Consider the following 17232-nt stretch of genomic DNA (forward strand, 5'->3'; position numbering starts at 1 on the left):
ACCCTGCTACATTTTTTATTTGTGGTAAACCTGTTTAGGAAGGAGAGACATCAATAGTGACGAAGGGTTTGGAAACTCTGATACGCGTCAGCAGAAGAATGGGACTCATAATTTTTTACACAACGCTGGACCGATTGAAGGGCATAAGGTATGTCGACGTGAATATATTAAGGAACATAATTTAAGAAAACTAATTAATCATAATGTTGCACAAGCAAATGATAAAAGTTTGAGATTCATTTCCTCTTATCTATTCAATTTCTAAAAAGACTGTTTCATAGGTGCTGAAAAGTGTGATATGGAGGCGAAAACAAAACAACCACTCCACAAACGCCGTGGAGTGTTTGAAGTTCGCTCTTTAATTGTGAAACATGCGCTGCTTGAGAAAGCAAAGAAACGCGATGATCATTTCGGCAGAAAGGTTGCCGAACGCATCAATAGTGTTTTTTGTTTAGTAGCTGCAGAAGCACGTTATCATCAAGATTGCTATGCTAAATTAGTGGCGAACCCCTCCTCTGTTCGAAAAAGAGGCCGCCCTCAAGATACCAACTTTATTGCCGCTTTTCAAGAATTATGCAAATTTATAGATAGTTCAAAGGAATGTCAATTTTCACTGCTCGCTTTGTTGCAAAAATTTAATGAATGTCTCCAAGAAGGAGAGACAATTATTATAAAAACTCTGAAAAATAAATGGACTGAACACTTCGGTGATGGAGTCTTGTTTACCACAATGACAAAAAATCCCCCAGTTGTATGTTTTCGTGGCAGTGGCCACAAACTTTTGAGTCAGTGGTACAATGAACGAGTTGTTAATGAAAAAGGTGAGAGAAAGAGAATAGCAGAAGCACCAGCAGCTAACATCCGTGAAGATATAAGATTGACTCCTTACAGTATTGCCAATTATCCAGATATCAATGACCTGACAGAGAATGCTGCAGTTATGGTTTCTGATACCTTACACGAATTTGTGAAGGATGTGGTTTTGTCAAAAAAAAAAAAAAAGAAAGGTAGTGAACAGTCCCCTTTTAAAAAAAAGTGCAGCAATATCCCATGCGATTGTGTTAGCTACCAGGCCTCTTTCATTTAATCTAACCACTGCAACTCGATCTTTCAGGATGCTTGTTTTGTAAAGTGGGATCAAAGAACATTGTCGAAATTGTTGCGAATGTGGGTTTCTGCCCTTCATATAGCACTGTGGCTTTATGTGAGGCTTCTGCCGTTGAGTTCTGGAAGCCAAATATTGAAATGAATCGTTCTCGCAGATCAGGTGTGTGACTCCAGGGAGAGCGATAGAACATCAGAAAGTAACGAAACTCTCTGTCATGGCGAGCTCTACTGAAACAGCAAGTGCCCAAAACATTAGTCTCCTAACATTCCGGAGGCAGAATAGAGTTGGAATTGAACAAATTGTTCTGCAAAATGTCTATTCAGAACAATCATTCACTAAAGCAGCAGTGCCTATCAGTCAAGATTTTACTTGAATGATGGGAAAGCTCTTACAGCTTTCTATTCCTGCAACGCAACGTTTTATGGAGAAAATCACAATTGGAGAAACTTACACGCAATCAAATGTATTAGCGCTTTCATTCATTAACAACCCGCCCACAGATTATAACACTATTTTAACTGCTTTTACTAAGGACATCACAGAGAGTAAGAAAACCACGCAGCAAACATGTATCGTGACGTTTGATCAAACACTCCACATAAAAGCTAAAGATATAGTTGCACTGAAGGCTAAAGGAGGGAATGAGCTAATCACTAATGTAGTCATTCGATTAGGAGGATTTCACTTGATACTGTCTTTTCTAGGAGCAATAGGATTCTTAATGAGAGACAGTGGATTCTCTCAACTTCTGGAGACTGTATATGCTGCAGTTTCTGTTCCCCACATACTTTCTGGTCATGCATACACGAGGGCGATTCAGGCTCACTCTGCAGTCATGCGTGCTTTTTCCGTCATAATACTGGAGGAAATGGCAGTCATAGAGAAGGAGAAGCTACATTTTAAAGACTGTACTTCTGACAAGAGTGGAAACAGTGCATCGTTCGGCGATATGGAAAAAGTTCAAGTAATTGAAAAGCTGAAAAATAAATTTGTCGACACAATGGATGATATTAAGTAAAGAAGGAAAACTTTCCAGTTATGGATACAATACATTCATCTTGTCATCCTGGCATTGCATTTCACTAAAGCAGAGGTATGGAGAATTGGGAGCTCCATATAGAATGTGTGAGAGCTACGCTCCCAGTATTCCATGCAACTGAACACTTTCCTTATGCTAAGGCGTGTCATTTGTGCCTCCGGGACATGGAAAAACTGAAAGAAACCATGAAACCCGCAAAGTTCGATAAATTCACCAAAGACAGTTTCTTCAAGGTTAGACGCTCTGGTAAGTATTGGTGTGAACTATGGACCGACATGACGATAGAACAAACGCTTATGACGAACCTGAAGAGTGCTGGTGGTGTTTCACACGGAAGAGGTTTCATCGGTAGTGTGTTGAACCGATGGATTTGCGGAATACCAATAGCCAATCACATATGTAAAGCTATGGAACAGTTCTGCAATTTACACTGGGTTTCGAGTGATCAACACGTCGAACTGAGGAGTGGGAGAATAGAAATTGTCGACAAAATTTGCAGAACATTTCCGCTATGGTTGCAGCAACATACTCAATTTTCTTATAAGGAGCAATTGTATTCATTAGGCTCTGGATTAGTAGCTTCTCAGGAAGTAAACTGCTACAAAGCAGTAGCAGTAGCTGTGAAGCAGCTCTTCGAACAATAGTTACTGTCTCGCCAAAATTTGGTTCTCTGAAGCTTAAGCGATCCGCCATGGTTAGGACAATATGCATGTCAATTGTTAGGCTTGAAAAAACTATAACTGAAGTAGATACAACGCAGTTATTACAGAGTATACTGTGCACGTTTTATTGACCTGATGATTTAAAGGATTCCTTCACATACGAATTATCGGATGTACCAATGTCTCTCTTTGACAGCAGTGCATTGATGACGAAAACAAAAAAAGTCGTCGCTGTACAATCTTTTCAATCAAGCACCTGAAAAGAGTGTTGACAATAATGAATCGAAGTTCTTTGTTACAGACGAAGGGTATCTTATCCACCACGTCGTGTGGCCCGAGAATGGAACTTTTGGTGACATTTATAAAACCTTAATAGCCTATATTCAGAGACATTACAAAGATGTTGCTGTTGTATTTGACGGATATTCAGAAAGCTCTCTGAACATAAAAACTATTGAACGGCAAAGACGAACGATGAAGTGGACCTCACGAGAAATTTTATTTAATGGCGAGACGTTATGCGTTGAATCGCAGTATGCCTTTCTTAGTAACCTCAGCAGTAAGGGAATGTATATTGCACAGCTTGTGCTAAAACTAGACCGTTTTGGTTCTGAAGCCTGGATTGTGGATGACGATGCAGATGTCGAAATTGTTACAAAAGCAATAAATGCCTCAAAATTTTACCAGCAAGGGATTATAGTGGGCCAAGTTGTAGCTCTCCTTGTGCTACTTATCGCCCTTGCTCCAGACGACACAGACATAATCCTGATGAAGAAAGGTAAAGGTAGCATCAGAACAGGGTGTTACAGTTCTAAAGATATGCGTAATTCCTCACTCGTTCATGAATGCAAGAATTCAGTGCTGTTTCTTCATGCAGTAAGTGATTGTGACAGCACTAGCCCTGTTTGGGAAAGGAAATCTGCAAGCTTTCCAACTATTCAACCGGTATCCCTACCTTCACAATATTCCACAGGTATTCAACGATCCTGCTTCCTCTGCTGATACCATTGCAAAAGCAGGAGAGAAATTTATATTCTCTCACTACACAAAAATAATAGAGAGTCCTGATGATAACTTAAAAGCCATTCAATTTAAATGTTTTAATGTACTTGTGGATCAGGCAAACAATGCTGTCATAGTCTCTCGTTTGCCACCCACTACTGATGCACGACGCCTCCACTCTTACCGAGTTTACCTACAAGTCCAGCTATGGCTGAGAAACAGCTAGGATCCCAGAAACTGAGGCTGGAGGGAATCAAACTCGTCCCTCTCCCCGATTCACATGAAACGAACATCTGCTATGATTTCATGCGGCTGCGCTCAAGGATGCAGAAGAAAGTGCGGGTGTGTGAAAGCTGACATAATTTGCACAACAATGTACAAAAACTGTCGTGGACAAAGCTGCACTAAGTGCCTTGCAGTGGTTTGACAGAAGATTTGGATGATTGTTTTATGTAAAAAAAATATTTACGAACTTATTTGCTTGATACACTCCTGGAAATTGAAATAAGAACACCGTGAATTCATTGCCCCAGGAAGGGGAAACTTTATTGACACATTCCTGGGGTCAGATACATCACATGATCACACTGACAGAACCACAGGCACATAGACACAGGCAACAGAGCATGCACAATGTCGGCACTAGTACAGTGTATATCCACCTTTCGCAGCAATGCAGGCTGCTATTCTCCCATGGAGACGATCGTAGAGATGCTGGATGTAGTCCTGTGGAACGGCTTGCCATGCCATTTCCACCTGGCGCCTCAGTTGGACCAGCGTTCGTGCTGGACGTGCAGACCGCCTGAGACGACGCTTCATCCAGTCCCAAACATGCTCAATGGGGGACAGATCCGGAAATCTTGCTGGCCAGGGTAGTTGACTTACACCTTCTAGAGCACGTTGGGTGGCACGGGATACATGCGGACGTGCATTGTCCTGTTGGAACAGCAAGTTCCCTTGCCGGTCTAGGAATGGTAGGACGATGGGTTCGATGACGGTTTGGATGTACCGTGCACTATTCAGTGTCCCCTCGACGATCACCAGTGGTGTACGGCCAGTGTAGGAGATCGCTCCCCACACCATGATGCCGGGTGTTGGCCCTGTGTGCCTCGGTCGTATGCAGTCCTGATTGTGGCGCTCACCTGCACGGCGCCAAACACGCATACGACCATCATTGGCACCAAGGCAGAAGCGACTCTCATCGCTGAAGACGACACGTCTCCATTCGTCCCTCCATTCACGCCTGTCGCGACACCACTGGAGGCGGGCTGCACGATGTTGGGGCGTGAGCGGAAGACGGCCTAACGGTGTGCGGGACCGTAGCCCAGCTTCATGGAGACGGTTGCGAATGGTCCTCGCCGATACCCCAGGAGCAACAGTGTCCCTAATTTGCTGGGAAGTGGCGGTGCGGTCCCCTACGGCACTGCGTAGGATCCTACGGTCTTGGCGTGCATCCGTGCGTCGCTGCGGTCCGGTCCCAGGTCGACGGGCACGTGCACCTTCCGCCGACCACTGGCGACAACATCGATGTACTGTGGAGACCTCACGCCCCACGTGTTGAGCAATTCGGCGGTACGTCCACCCGGCCTCCCGCATGCCCACTATACGCCCTCGCTCAAAGTCCGTCGACTGCACATACGGTTCACGTCCACGCTGTCGCGGCATGCTACCAGTGTTAAAGACTGCGATGGAGCTCCGTATGCCACGGCAAACTGGCTGACACTGACGGCGGCGGTGCACAAATGCTGCGCAGCTAGCGCCATTCGACGGCCAACACCGCGGTTCCTGGTGTGTCCGCTGTGCCGTGCGTGTGATCATTGCTTGTACAGCCCTCTCGCAGTGTCCGGAGCAAGTATGGTGGGTCTGACACACCGGTGTCAATGTGTTCTTTTTTCCATTTCCAGGAGTGTAGATATTGTGGTATATTCGCTGTCTACATGCTGTACATATGATTGTAAATATACTACAACAAAAGTAATTGTGTATTGGTTTTACAGTAATTCCTAATGTTCATGAAAAACGATTTTCATTCCAATAATTTAAGTTTGCATAAATCTAAAGTAAAAGACTATAAAGCAAAATTGTTCTGTATAAATGAACGTCTGTTTTAAACGAAATTTCACTTTCTTTTACCTACGAATTTTAGCACCCATAAACTAATTACCTTGCTTAAACATGCATTTGACCATCTCTCAGTAGATTTCACTAGAAATATTTTCTGTCATAGTAAATGAACCGTTTTTCTTGAAGTTTGGAAAAATGAAAATAAATTACATTAGGGGGTAGGGGAAAGGGAAGCTCCTCCGATAGGGAAGGGAACTTTTCTGTTTTCTACTTCTTATCCCCGAAGAGTGTTTTCCCAAGTTTCGAAACTTTATAAATTTCCCCCCCCCCCTCATTATTTCCAATTTTTCTGGACTATTAGAGGTAAGAGAAGAAACTCACAGGAAATCATCTTATCTGCAGTACTGACATATCAAAGATACCATCTTAAACTATTATGTGCGTCCGAAAAAAATAATAGTTGCATAGGGCAGACTATTTTAGACCTTCACGAAAAAGTGAAGCTACAGATTACAAGAGACACCGAACGTATAATCTGTTTAAAGTTACTTTAGGATTGACAGGTACGAAGGAAGCAACGGAAGGGGAAGTTGAGGGGGGAGGGGGGAAGCCTACGTGGAAAGCATTGAATGCCTTTGATTTTGCTTCATGTCTTTTTTACGCTCCGAGGAATTATTTCATTTGTTGTTAGTGGTATTTGTTGTGTGGTACTAAACAATGTCAGAAAGAAGTTCCTTAAAATTTACGAGTGGAAAAGTTCCCCGTCGTTCTGTTGGCCAGGGTATGGCCATGTGAGGTCAGCCGAGACAAAAATATTACACGTTATAAATATCCCTCTTAACAGTGTAATAGCTGCAATAATGAGATAGGGTTACTCGTATCGTTCTTAATAAGATATGTTTTCTCACCATAATAAACACAAATAAATATTTTTTTATTCTGTTGGAAATAAGCAACCGGATCAGAATTTAAAAACCTAACTATTTGTTTCTAGTAATGAAACCAAACGGGTGACCACTTAGCACGTGACGCAAGAGTGGACCGTTTCGCGTCACGTTTTACTGAAATTATCTCGTATTAGGAAATTCTGACAGTGTTGCAGTCTGTAGTCGATGAAAATGTGATGAGATTTAGTTTGCATAATGTGTACACCTAACTTCAATAACATAAAAATTTTCATCATGTCGGAAATTCGGTAACGTTGTCAAAAAATGCATTTTCGTAAACTGTCCCTGTAACGTATTAATAATTTATCGCGGCAAATAAAACTAAACTGAAATCATAGTGTAGTTCTTTCAGATCACGCCGATGCAGGGTCCCTATTCGTACAATGAATAGTTTGCCATTTTGATTGAGTTGAATAAGTCGTAAGACTATCCTTACGTTCCGCGAGGGATGTGACAATTATGTTCCGCAACTCCGCCTGTCGCCACAGATATATCAATGCTAAGATAAGAATATGGATTCTTACGTATTACGCTGTGAATAAGTGGAGGTGAAGCTACAGTGTGTCATGATTTGCGTCGACACATCTATGTTTCTTTTAATTACTAGTGTAAATACGATTGAGCCGGCCGGATGTGTCCGGGCGGTTCTAGGCGCTACAGTGTGGAACCGCGCGACCGCTACGGTCGCAGGTCCGAATCCTGCCTCGGGCATGGATGTGTGTGATGTCCTTAGGTTAGTTAGGTTTAAGTAGTTCTAAGTTCTAGGGGACTGATGGCCTCAGATGTTAAGTCCCATAGTGCTCAGAGCCATTTGAACCATTTTGTAAATACGATTGTTCTGTCATTCTAACTGGAATCTGAGTGTTTGCTGTTGCGTAATACACAGTGTGTCACAGTTCCGTTAAGTCTCTGGCTCTGAAAAATAAAATTTATTGATTATTTTCGCAAAATTGCCGCATTTATTGAAGATAGTCTCCCCCTGAGTCAAAACACAGCTGAGACCGTTTTGAAAGTGTTTTTGAACTGTCACCGTAGTCCTTTTTTGGAGTTGCATTTAATACTGCAATAGAATGTTCTTGGAAGTCCTTAACTACGTCGTAACGGTATCGCTTCATTGCCAACATCAATTTGTGGAGCAACCAGAAGTCGGCTGGGGCCAGATCCGGCGAATACGGTCGGTAATCCAGAAGTGTGATCCATTTGCTGGTCAAAATCTCGTCCACAGTCTTCTTCCTGTGGTCTGCTACGTCGTCATGGAGGAGCAACCAGGAACCTGCCTTTCGGTGTTCGGGTCGCATTCGACGAATCCTCGCCCTCAAACGCTGGAGAACTCAAAAAACCTGATGTTGCTTCACTGCTCCACAGCCATTTTCCGACGAGTATCGGTGATGTACTGTTACATTCGCGGCCAGGATGCCAGCTGCAGTAGACTTTCTGCACAGTTGTTTTCGAGACTCCAAGGATCGTAATGCCGCATCTCGCCACGAGATAGCATTGCTGTTTGGAACTTCACACAAGCGAGAGAAGAAGTCCGTTAGGTGAGGTTGGCCCTACCTGAGCAGGTGGTGCTGGGTGGCTGAGCTGAGCGCCCTGATGTTGAAGGCGGTGGAGTCCGTCATGCCGCCGCCAAAGCCCAGCATCCGCTGGAACTGCTGGCTCGTGTCCACCCGCAGGCGTGCCGCTCCAGACCGCAGCTCTGCAACCACACAACAGGACTACAGCAAGACTGGCATGCTGCATGTGGTCAGCAGCATCGATTTGTTATCTCTATCCGGATGATCAGCAGTACGGATTTGTTGTCTCTATCCGGAGACTGACTCGATACGCCTTTTCGCGCAAGTCCACTCTGTTTAAGCCTCTTCGTCTCTGTGTAGCAAGTGCAAGAAACACCTCTTTGAATCTGTTCACTGGAGTCAAGCTCTGCTCTCCCTCTACAATTTTTACAAACTCCCTACCTCCCCCAACACACATACATACACGGGCGGTTATGATTAAAGTACGGCTATTAACTGAGGTCCAATGTGGGCTGTACGTATTGTACGGAAGTGAAACTTGTACACATGCTAATGTGGAACCGATTTACACGGAAAAAAAAGTTCCAGTTTTGGCCATCAGGTGCAATACTCGCCCTGTACAGTATCTCGTCGACATCTTCCATGCTCACATTGAGACAATTGTGTAAGAAGCGGATAACAATAAAATCAAAATTTTCCTTTTCTCTTGTTTGACCTTCCGACGTCCCATTCCTAATGGAAACATTTATTGCAGTCACAGCTCCAGAATAGCACCTGGTGGCCAAAATTGGAACAATTTTTTCGTCAGCGTAAATTGGTTCTAGAATAACTACTACGTTTCGTTGCCATATGGTAATTACAGCCAACACTGGACCTCTGTGAGTAACTGCGCTTTTATTGTAACTACCCGATAATATGTGTCTCCATTACTGAACGTGATTACTGTAAACACTATACCTTCTATTAGTCAAGTCATGCCACACAGCTTCTTCTTCCTGATTCGATTCAGTGTCATTTCATTTGCCATCCAATGCACCCAGTCTAATCTTCAGTATTCTTATGTAACTCCACATTTCACAAGTTTCACATGATTTTCTGTTCATAAAATATTTTTTTACTGTAGCAAGCCAGCATTTTACATGCTTTTTGCTTCTGCCATTGTCAGTTTGTTTACTATTCAAACTTACTAATCTGATGTCTCTAGTATTATCAGATTAGATTAGATTAGATTAGATTTACTTTCATTCCAGTTGATTCGTAGTGAGGAGGTCCTCAAGGATGTAGAACATGTCAGAAAAACAATAATACATCACAAATATTGACAACTGAAACAAACAAGCTAATGTGCCTTCCACAGGTCCCAAGTGGAATGATCGTTCTTTTTTCAGTACTACAATACTTAATTACAATGAACACATTACGATTATGTTTGCAAAAGGAAGTCTGTCGTTAAACATAAAGGAGAGTCCTGATAGGTGGAACAAATGAGCCGAGCGGTCTAAGGCGCTGCAGTCATGGACTGTGCGGCTGGTCCCGGCGGAGGTTCGAGTCCTCTCTCGGGCATGGTGTGTGTGTTTGTCCTTAGGATAATTTAGGTTAAGTAGTGTGTATGCTCAGGGACTGACGATCTTAGCAGTTAAGTCCCATAAGATTTCACACACATTTGAACATTTTTTTGAAGTTTCTAAAATCAAGAGTAAAGTGACGGCTTTCTGGAAAAAAAGGTCCGGTCTCATCCAAAATCATTGTGGGTAACGTTCTCTTAGAACGTGTGTAGTCCTTCATTTATTTAGGATGTCAAATTTTCCTCTACAGTAATTAAAATCTAGATGTAAAATTGACGATTTGAAAATATATGTGGCATCATTTATGACGTATTTAAAAATAAGATAAGACGAGAAATGAGAGTAGAATTTTATACAACTAGTTCTCTCAGCGCGTCTACTTAGTACAGAATGCTGGGTACCTACGTACAAAAACATTCGGTAAAACACAAAATGCAGAAATGAAATTTATAGGAACAAAAGGCTACCCAAGAACAGACCTTATGGAAAACGAAACAGTGCGACAAGAACTAAAAGTCACTATGTTGTGTACAATATTTAGAAAAACGATCACTCCAGAACAACAGCTTGCTTTGACATAACAGCTTCCAATGCTGCACTTTGCAGTCTCTAAATGCAGTTTACTATAATGATACAACATACTTTTCAAGCGGTAGGCTTGTTTTTTTTAATTCTAAATGTCTGAAATTTGCTTCTCAGTATTTGCTTTATTAGGAGCACGTACTTTAACCACTCTGCAATTGTTAGTTATTGAAACAGTCACTAAAGTAGTACTGCAAAACTCCACTCCATCTTTAAACTGCCATTAATATTATCATAGCCCAGGCAGGCACAAAGCAGACCAAACGCAGGAGTACAAGTTTACATGCCTACTAACACCACAGATAATGAAGAGTGTGAATGCCTGTATAGTGAGATAAAAGAAGTTATTTACGTAGTTAAGGAAGACAAAAATTAAAATGCGATGTGTGTGGTGTCACCGCCAGACACCTCACTTGCTAGTGTGATTGCAGACCGAGCGCCGCCACACGGCAGGTCTAGAGAGACTTCTTATCACTCGCCCCAGTTGTACAGCCGACTTTGCTAGCGATGGTTCACTGACAAATTACGCTCTCATTTGCCGAGACGATAGTTAGCATAGCCTTCAGCTACGTCATTTGCTACGACCTAGAAAGGCGCCATTACTAGTTACTATTGATGCTGTAAAACATGTACCGTCAAGAGCGATGTTCACCAATTATGGATTAAAGTTAAGTATTCCAGCAGCTACGTGCGTTTTTGGCTATTCTCATTTCCGTGTCCTGTTCCAGACCTCACGCCAGCCTGCGTGAGCTTAAACGCGTGCCTTTCGGCTTCCTCCTAGTGGACTGGCTGTCTTGCCAATCCACAACAATGTGGGCCTGGAATTCGATAGTGGGAAAATGTAGAGAAGGAAAAACATTACGAGAACGTAGGCTCGGGGAAACGAATGAATGGGGAAGCCACCTGATGGAATTTTGCAAAGAACCTAATTTAATCATCGCTGACATTTCTTTTCAAACCAGTGAAAAAAATTGCATGCGTGGAAGCTTACTACGCTTAATTTGCGTGATCTCGTAAAGCTACGAGGGGCGTTCAGAAAGTAAGCTCCGATCGGTCGCGAAATGGAAACGACTATGAAAATCCTATAAAGCTTTGCACAGATGTGTTGGGTAGTGTCTCTAGTATAACCCCAGTTAGCATCACGTCGCTCTTCTCATTTCTGAGCTCGCAGTGAGTGCGTAAAGATGTCTAGAAAATAGTGTCTGCCGCCAAGTACGAGGGCCTGGTGAGAAATTTCGCCTGAAGCTATGCAGCTAACATTACATAACTGTCGTGCTGTTTCTTCTTCAAGACAATTCTCAGCCGCATTCTGCAGGGGCAATGAAGATGCTCCTGCATCGTTTTCAAATGGAAATGTGAGATTACCCACAATACAGTCCGTAATTGTCTCCCCCTGAGTTTCATCTCTGGTCACATGAACCGCTGTCTTTGAAGACAACATTTTGACACAGACAACGAGGTGTAGGCCAGCGTGGAGAATTGGCGGAAAGCACTGGCAGCTGCCTTCTATGATGACGCTATTGAAAAGTTGGTACAACGCTATGACAAAAGTCTAAGTCAGAACGGCGACTACGTAGAGAAGTAGCTGAAAGGTGTAGCTAATTGTTACAAGTAAAACATTTCTGATGTTCACTGTGGTTTCAATTTGGCAATCGATCGGAGCTTACTTTCTGAACAGGCCTCGTATTTTTGATGGCTTGGAGACGATGTTGTCAGAAAAGTTGTCAAAAAATAACTTTACAAGATCACGCAAATTAAAAGTAAGCATATAAATAACACGATCGTGTTATTTACTCTCCAAGACGCAATATGGACCACGTCATACCAGCTAGGACGTACACTTGATAACGGCAAATCGCCGAAAGGAGCTCGTCGTGTAAATTGTACCACTACGAGTAAATAAATAAATAGTGCAGCAAAAAATTGTACTTAATGCGAAATTTGCCGTTTGTTGGGAATAAACGAGATGTGTCCTGGGAAAAGTGAAGAACTTAGAGGCGATAGGGAATCTCAAATGGATCATTAGGCAACAACTGACTACAATCGGGGAAAGGAATGCCCTACGAAGATGAATGAGTAGTTTTCACAGATGAAATATTTAAGGCAGCAGAGAATGAAAGCGGGAAAGTGTAGTGTAGAAATCATTCGATAACGCATGAGGTACTGAATTTAATTGATAAATGGAGAAATTATAAATGACCTGAAAATGAAATAGGCAAAAGGGAATACATACGTTTAAAAAGTAAGATTATCAGGAAGTGTAAAATGACAATGTAAGAATTGCATAGAAAAATACAAGGATGTAAAAGCATGCATGGAAAAGATAGATGTCGCAGAAGGGAAAATAAAATTAAAAATACTTTTGGAGTAGAGAGAAGCAGTTGTATGAATATCAAGATCTGAGATGGTAAGCCAGAACTAAGTGGAGAAGGGTAAGCTGGAATTTGGAAGGAATCTGTAGAAGGTTGTAAATAAAGAAAAGGTCTCAATGCAAACTGAAATAATTGAAAATTGTAGTTACACAGCGATTATATCTTGTGCAATAACAACAAACAGGTTTCGTTTAAAGCTGAGTAGCCAACATCGAATATTGTAAATATTAATGTGTCCCATGCTACTGCATTCTTCTTTGATAAGATAATAAAAGCTGTTAAGAAATGTACATTGTTCAACAGAAAAAACCTATAGTCACGTTCACATCCCGATGAATAAAATAGTGTCGAGTATTAATCATACATACCTCTTTGAGTAGTATCATTTGCATAAAAATCTTATTGCAGAATCTCTAACTGTTTAAGAAATAAATAGTTTTTTATGACTAAATAATTCCCGATAAAAAAGAGAGGGTAATGGGCCGACCACACCTGAGCCATCCTACAAATATGCAATCCAAAATCTTTAGAATAGAGGGAGGTATTGTATTGCTCTCAACTTCAAATACAATTTAAATATATTGGCAACATTTCTTATGCAGCAATGTAGGGCCTTAAATGTACCAGATGAAAAGTCCATGCAATGCGTTTTTAGCTCTGCTAAATCTTAAAATTTCGTGCAGTGATTTACTTCATTTCTTGTACCACAGTAACTATGATGAATAGTGGAAAGAAATTCAAATCTCTATCAAGTGAAGATATCAGGCTGTTTGGTGGGAAAGAATCACATTTTTTTCTTCAAAATGAATGCTAAATAATTCACATGACCAGCACATCGGCTACAGCTCTTCTTCGAGAATACGCAAAGCCACTGTGGGCACACCTGAAGTTGTGCTAACAAGGAGACGGCACGACCGTAGGGTCCGGGATTTGTCCGAAATTTTGTGTGGTGAAAGAGGACCCCCTAACACCTTACGTGGTTAAAATATTAGGACGCACTACTCGAAAAATCCCGAGAAAAATGGATCCAAAGTTTCTTAGGTGCCTTATGAGCATAAAATGTTAGTTCATTGCCCAGCCGCCGTCTGGCCTATATGGTTAGCGGTCGAACCCTTACGCCAGAGGTCTCGGGTTCGATTCCTCCTCTGGTACTTTTTTTTCCTTCTGTTGCTTGCAAAATTGCAGCGCATTGTTACAGGAGAATCGTCAAATTAAATCCTGGGAAGACTGTATAAAAATTCATTCTATTATTCACCATCAGTTATCGTCACCAATATTCCGAGACATGATTCAATATGCCTGGTTAGCCTCAAAATTATCAGAAACTCAAAAAATTTTTCGTAAATGTTAATGGGGCATATTTTTGAACAGATTTATTGCAAACGCCCTGTAGTTGTAGAAAATCAGCTTTTATATGTTGTGAAAGATGCCGCAAAAATTATTGTTTTGTTTGTTTTTACGATAATTACCACTGCGGTTCTTGTTTCTAATTATTATATGTATAAAAATTGAATGTTTCCCAATCGAATTTGTTATTCTGATTAAAAACCCAATGATTCTCCGTATATACTTTACAATGAAAAATGGAAAACCCACCGCAATGAATTGTGTTGTTGGACAAAAAGAAAATAATTTTTATTCAATAATTTAACTAATTTGTTAAAGATAATGTAGGTTTGGGAAACTTTCTGAATAATTGGTGGAATAACAAAAGAAAATGAAACAGAAGAAAAAAAGTGCCAGAGGAGGAATGGAATCAGAGACCTCTGGGGTAAGAGTCCAAGCCCTAAACATCTAGGCCAGACAGCGGCTCGGCAATGGACTATTATTTCATACTCACAAGGCACCTAAGAAACTTCGGATCGATTTGTCCCGGGATTTTCCGGGTAGTGCGTCCTAATATTTTAACCACGTGAGGTGTCAGGGGTCCTCTTTCACCACACAAAATTTCGTACAAATCCCCGACCGCATGCTCGTGCCGTCTGCTTGTAAGATCGGTGGCAAGAACCTACGGCGCGCCGTGTGGAAGCGGTTCCACATGTTAAAACCGTGGCTCGGAACTTGCTGCAAGGCCCAAAAAGGGTTATGTCACCCGAAATCCTGCCACTGGCTCTAACTTTTCTGCACAGCTGCTCCTAGTGAGAACCGGCCGCATGCTGTTCTCTCCATCTGTGCCGGTGCCGGTCAAGTTATTTTGTGCTCGCACTGTTAGTATATATACCTATTTACTGCAACGTCCCTGCACATGAGACAGATTTGCAAAGCATCTCAGTACTCACCGGTTGCATCCGTGAAGTTGTGCAAGCGCAGCGTCAGCCGCTGGCCACAGCGTGAGGAGGTGTAGTGTGCAATGCCACCGACGGTGAGCGCTGGTCTAGGTGGCGAAGCGTCGCAGTAGGTGGCGTTGCAGACACACACGAAGCTCGAGTAGTTGTACCAGCGCGCCGCACACGGCTGGCCACCTTCCACCCTGATGCCAGAAGCGGCCGTGAGCGACACTGCAACATACCACATACAATCACATACACTGGCCAAGCTGTTCTCCACAGATGGGGTAAATTGTTTTAGCACTTTTCATGCCTTTGACCACTCATAAGCAAAGTGATAGCTACCTGTTGTGTGTATTCGGTATATCCTCTTTGATGTTGTACTGTGGTAGATATTGCAAACTGCGGAGTATCAAAATCGTGGGAACGAAAATGCCCATGGAAGCAAGTTTGCGAAGCAGAGATGCTAATCATTACTTAAGAACTAAAATACGTTGATTTACTACTATTTGCTGCCTTTCGTACTACTGTTTCACGTGTAAGAATAAATTCGCATGCGATCTGGGGGGGGGGGGGGGGCAGTCTGAAATGTTGTATTATGGATATGCGATGTGAATCGTATTGACTTATACGCTGATTGGCAATACACACATATGTGCATTAACTGAGTCAAACACTTGTGAATAAACTGTGGGTTGGCTGAACCAGCAAATGGGAGAACTTCAGCTACTCATACTTAAATCCGTGAATGTTCACTTACTTTACACCAGTGACATGATCGTATAAACTCACGAATCTTCAGAGTGATGTGTGTCGTTTAACCATGAACACCAAACGAAGACTATGCTTAAATTCTCCACATGCAGGCACTATGAGCACGCAAACTACTGTGCATAATAGAACTAGGAGACGACAATAGCAGTAGTGTTTGAGCAGTTTGAGTTCGTCACCTTAGTTTGAAAGTATTCTCTATAACACTGCGATTAAGACACTTCAAGGAATCTCAGTGACAACATTTGTGGATGTATGAGCAGTTTATGAAGTACGAGTTAAGCTGAGAGTGGTCAAATTACGACTCTCAGCAGAGTGCAAATAAACAGTGTACAAAACGTGCCAGTAGCTGTATCATAAGGTTTACGCCACAGGCTGCTATTTCCCAAATCCCCCGATTCCAGTTGAAGTTAAAGTAAGGAATTTTGGAGAGTCAGTAGCCCCATCTCCAATAAGATTGTACTAAAATCTATGTTTAACTTTTTTTTTCTTTTTTTTGTGTGTGTGGGGCGCTCAACTGCGCGGTCATCAGCGCTCGTACGAAGTTCCAATTTTTACTCAGTCCAATTTGTTACACAGTCCAACCTAGCCTCTGTCACGGATGATGATGATTGTGATGAAATGATGAGGAGAACACAAACACCCAGTCCCCGGGCAGAGAAAAATCCCCAACCCGGCCGGGAATCGAACCTGCGACCCCGGGATCCAGAGGCAGCAATGCTAGCCCCTAGACCACGAGCTGCGGACCCACGTTTAATTTTAACGAAGCTTTCACATTGATTACTTTTTAACACTTGTCATTCGAGTGTTTCATGTAATACTGTAGTCGGCTGTGCTGCGTGGCATTTTCCGACAGCTGTTTCCCTGTAACCAACCTGAGGGTTTTTGCGACAGCAAGAGATCATACCCTTGGCTGGTTCCGATGACGGAACAGATGATTCCGATAACATCAATGGTAACAGTTATGACGGAGAATGATTGAATTGTGAAAAACCAACATTCTACAAAACCAGTGTCACTTGCAAAATTTTGTAAAAGTAAATTCTCGTCCTCCACTCATAACACCTGAAGAAATAATTGCTTACGAACTTTTCAAGGGTGAATCTCACATATATGTATTTATGTAAATCAACGAAATTTAAAATGTACATTATTTATGGGAAATTGTAGCCCTTATGTGAATCAGCCAGAAGGCAACATTGTATGGATGTACGCTATGTGAGTAGCACCGGAATTCAAAACTTCCGATCTGAAAAATAGAACTGTGTAAAAGAACTTCAAACAATTTTTAGTGTTCAGTATTTATAGTGGGTATAAGGCCATCAACACACACAATCGA

At 42.1% G+C, this 17232-nt stretch overlaps 1 protein-coding gene across 1 annotated transcript in view; it reads right to left on the reverse strand.

The window, feature by feature from the left end:
- The window catches only part of LOC126236433 (lysosomal acid glucosylceramidase-like), a 144354-nt gene that overhangs the window by 82169 nt on the left and 44953 nt on the right, over positions 1-17232 (reverse strand). Inside the window, exons 2-3 of the mRNA XM_049945736.1 lie at positions 15135-15353; positions 8377-8518 (exon numbers count right to left, since the gene is read on the reverse strand). Coding sequence (XP_049801693.1) covers positions 8377-8518; positions 15135-15353 — 361 coding nt within the window. The remainder of the gene's footprint in view (positions 1-8376; positions 8519-15134; positions 15354-17232) is intronic.

Source organism: Schistocerca nitens, chromosome 2 (genome assembly GCF_023898315.1).
Source record: "Schistocerca nitens isolate TAMUIC-IGC-003100 chromosome 2, iqSchNite1.1, whole genome shotgun sequence".
Lineage (NCBI taxonomy): Eukaryota > Metazoa > Arthropoda > Insecta > Orthoptera > Acrididae > Schistocerca > Schistocerca nitens.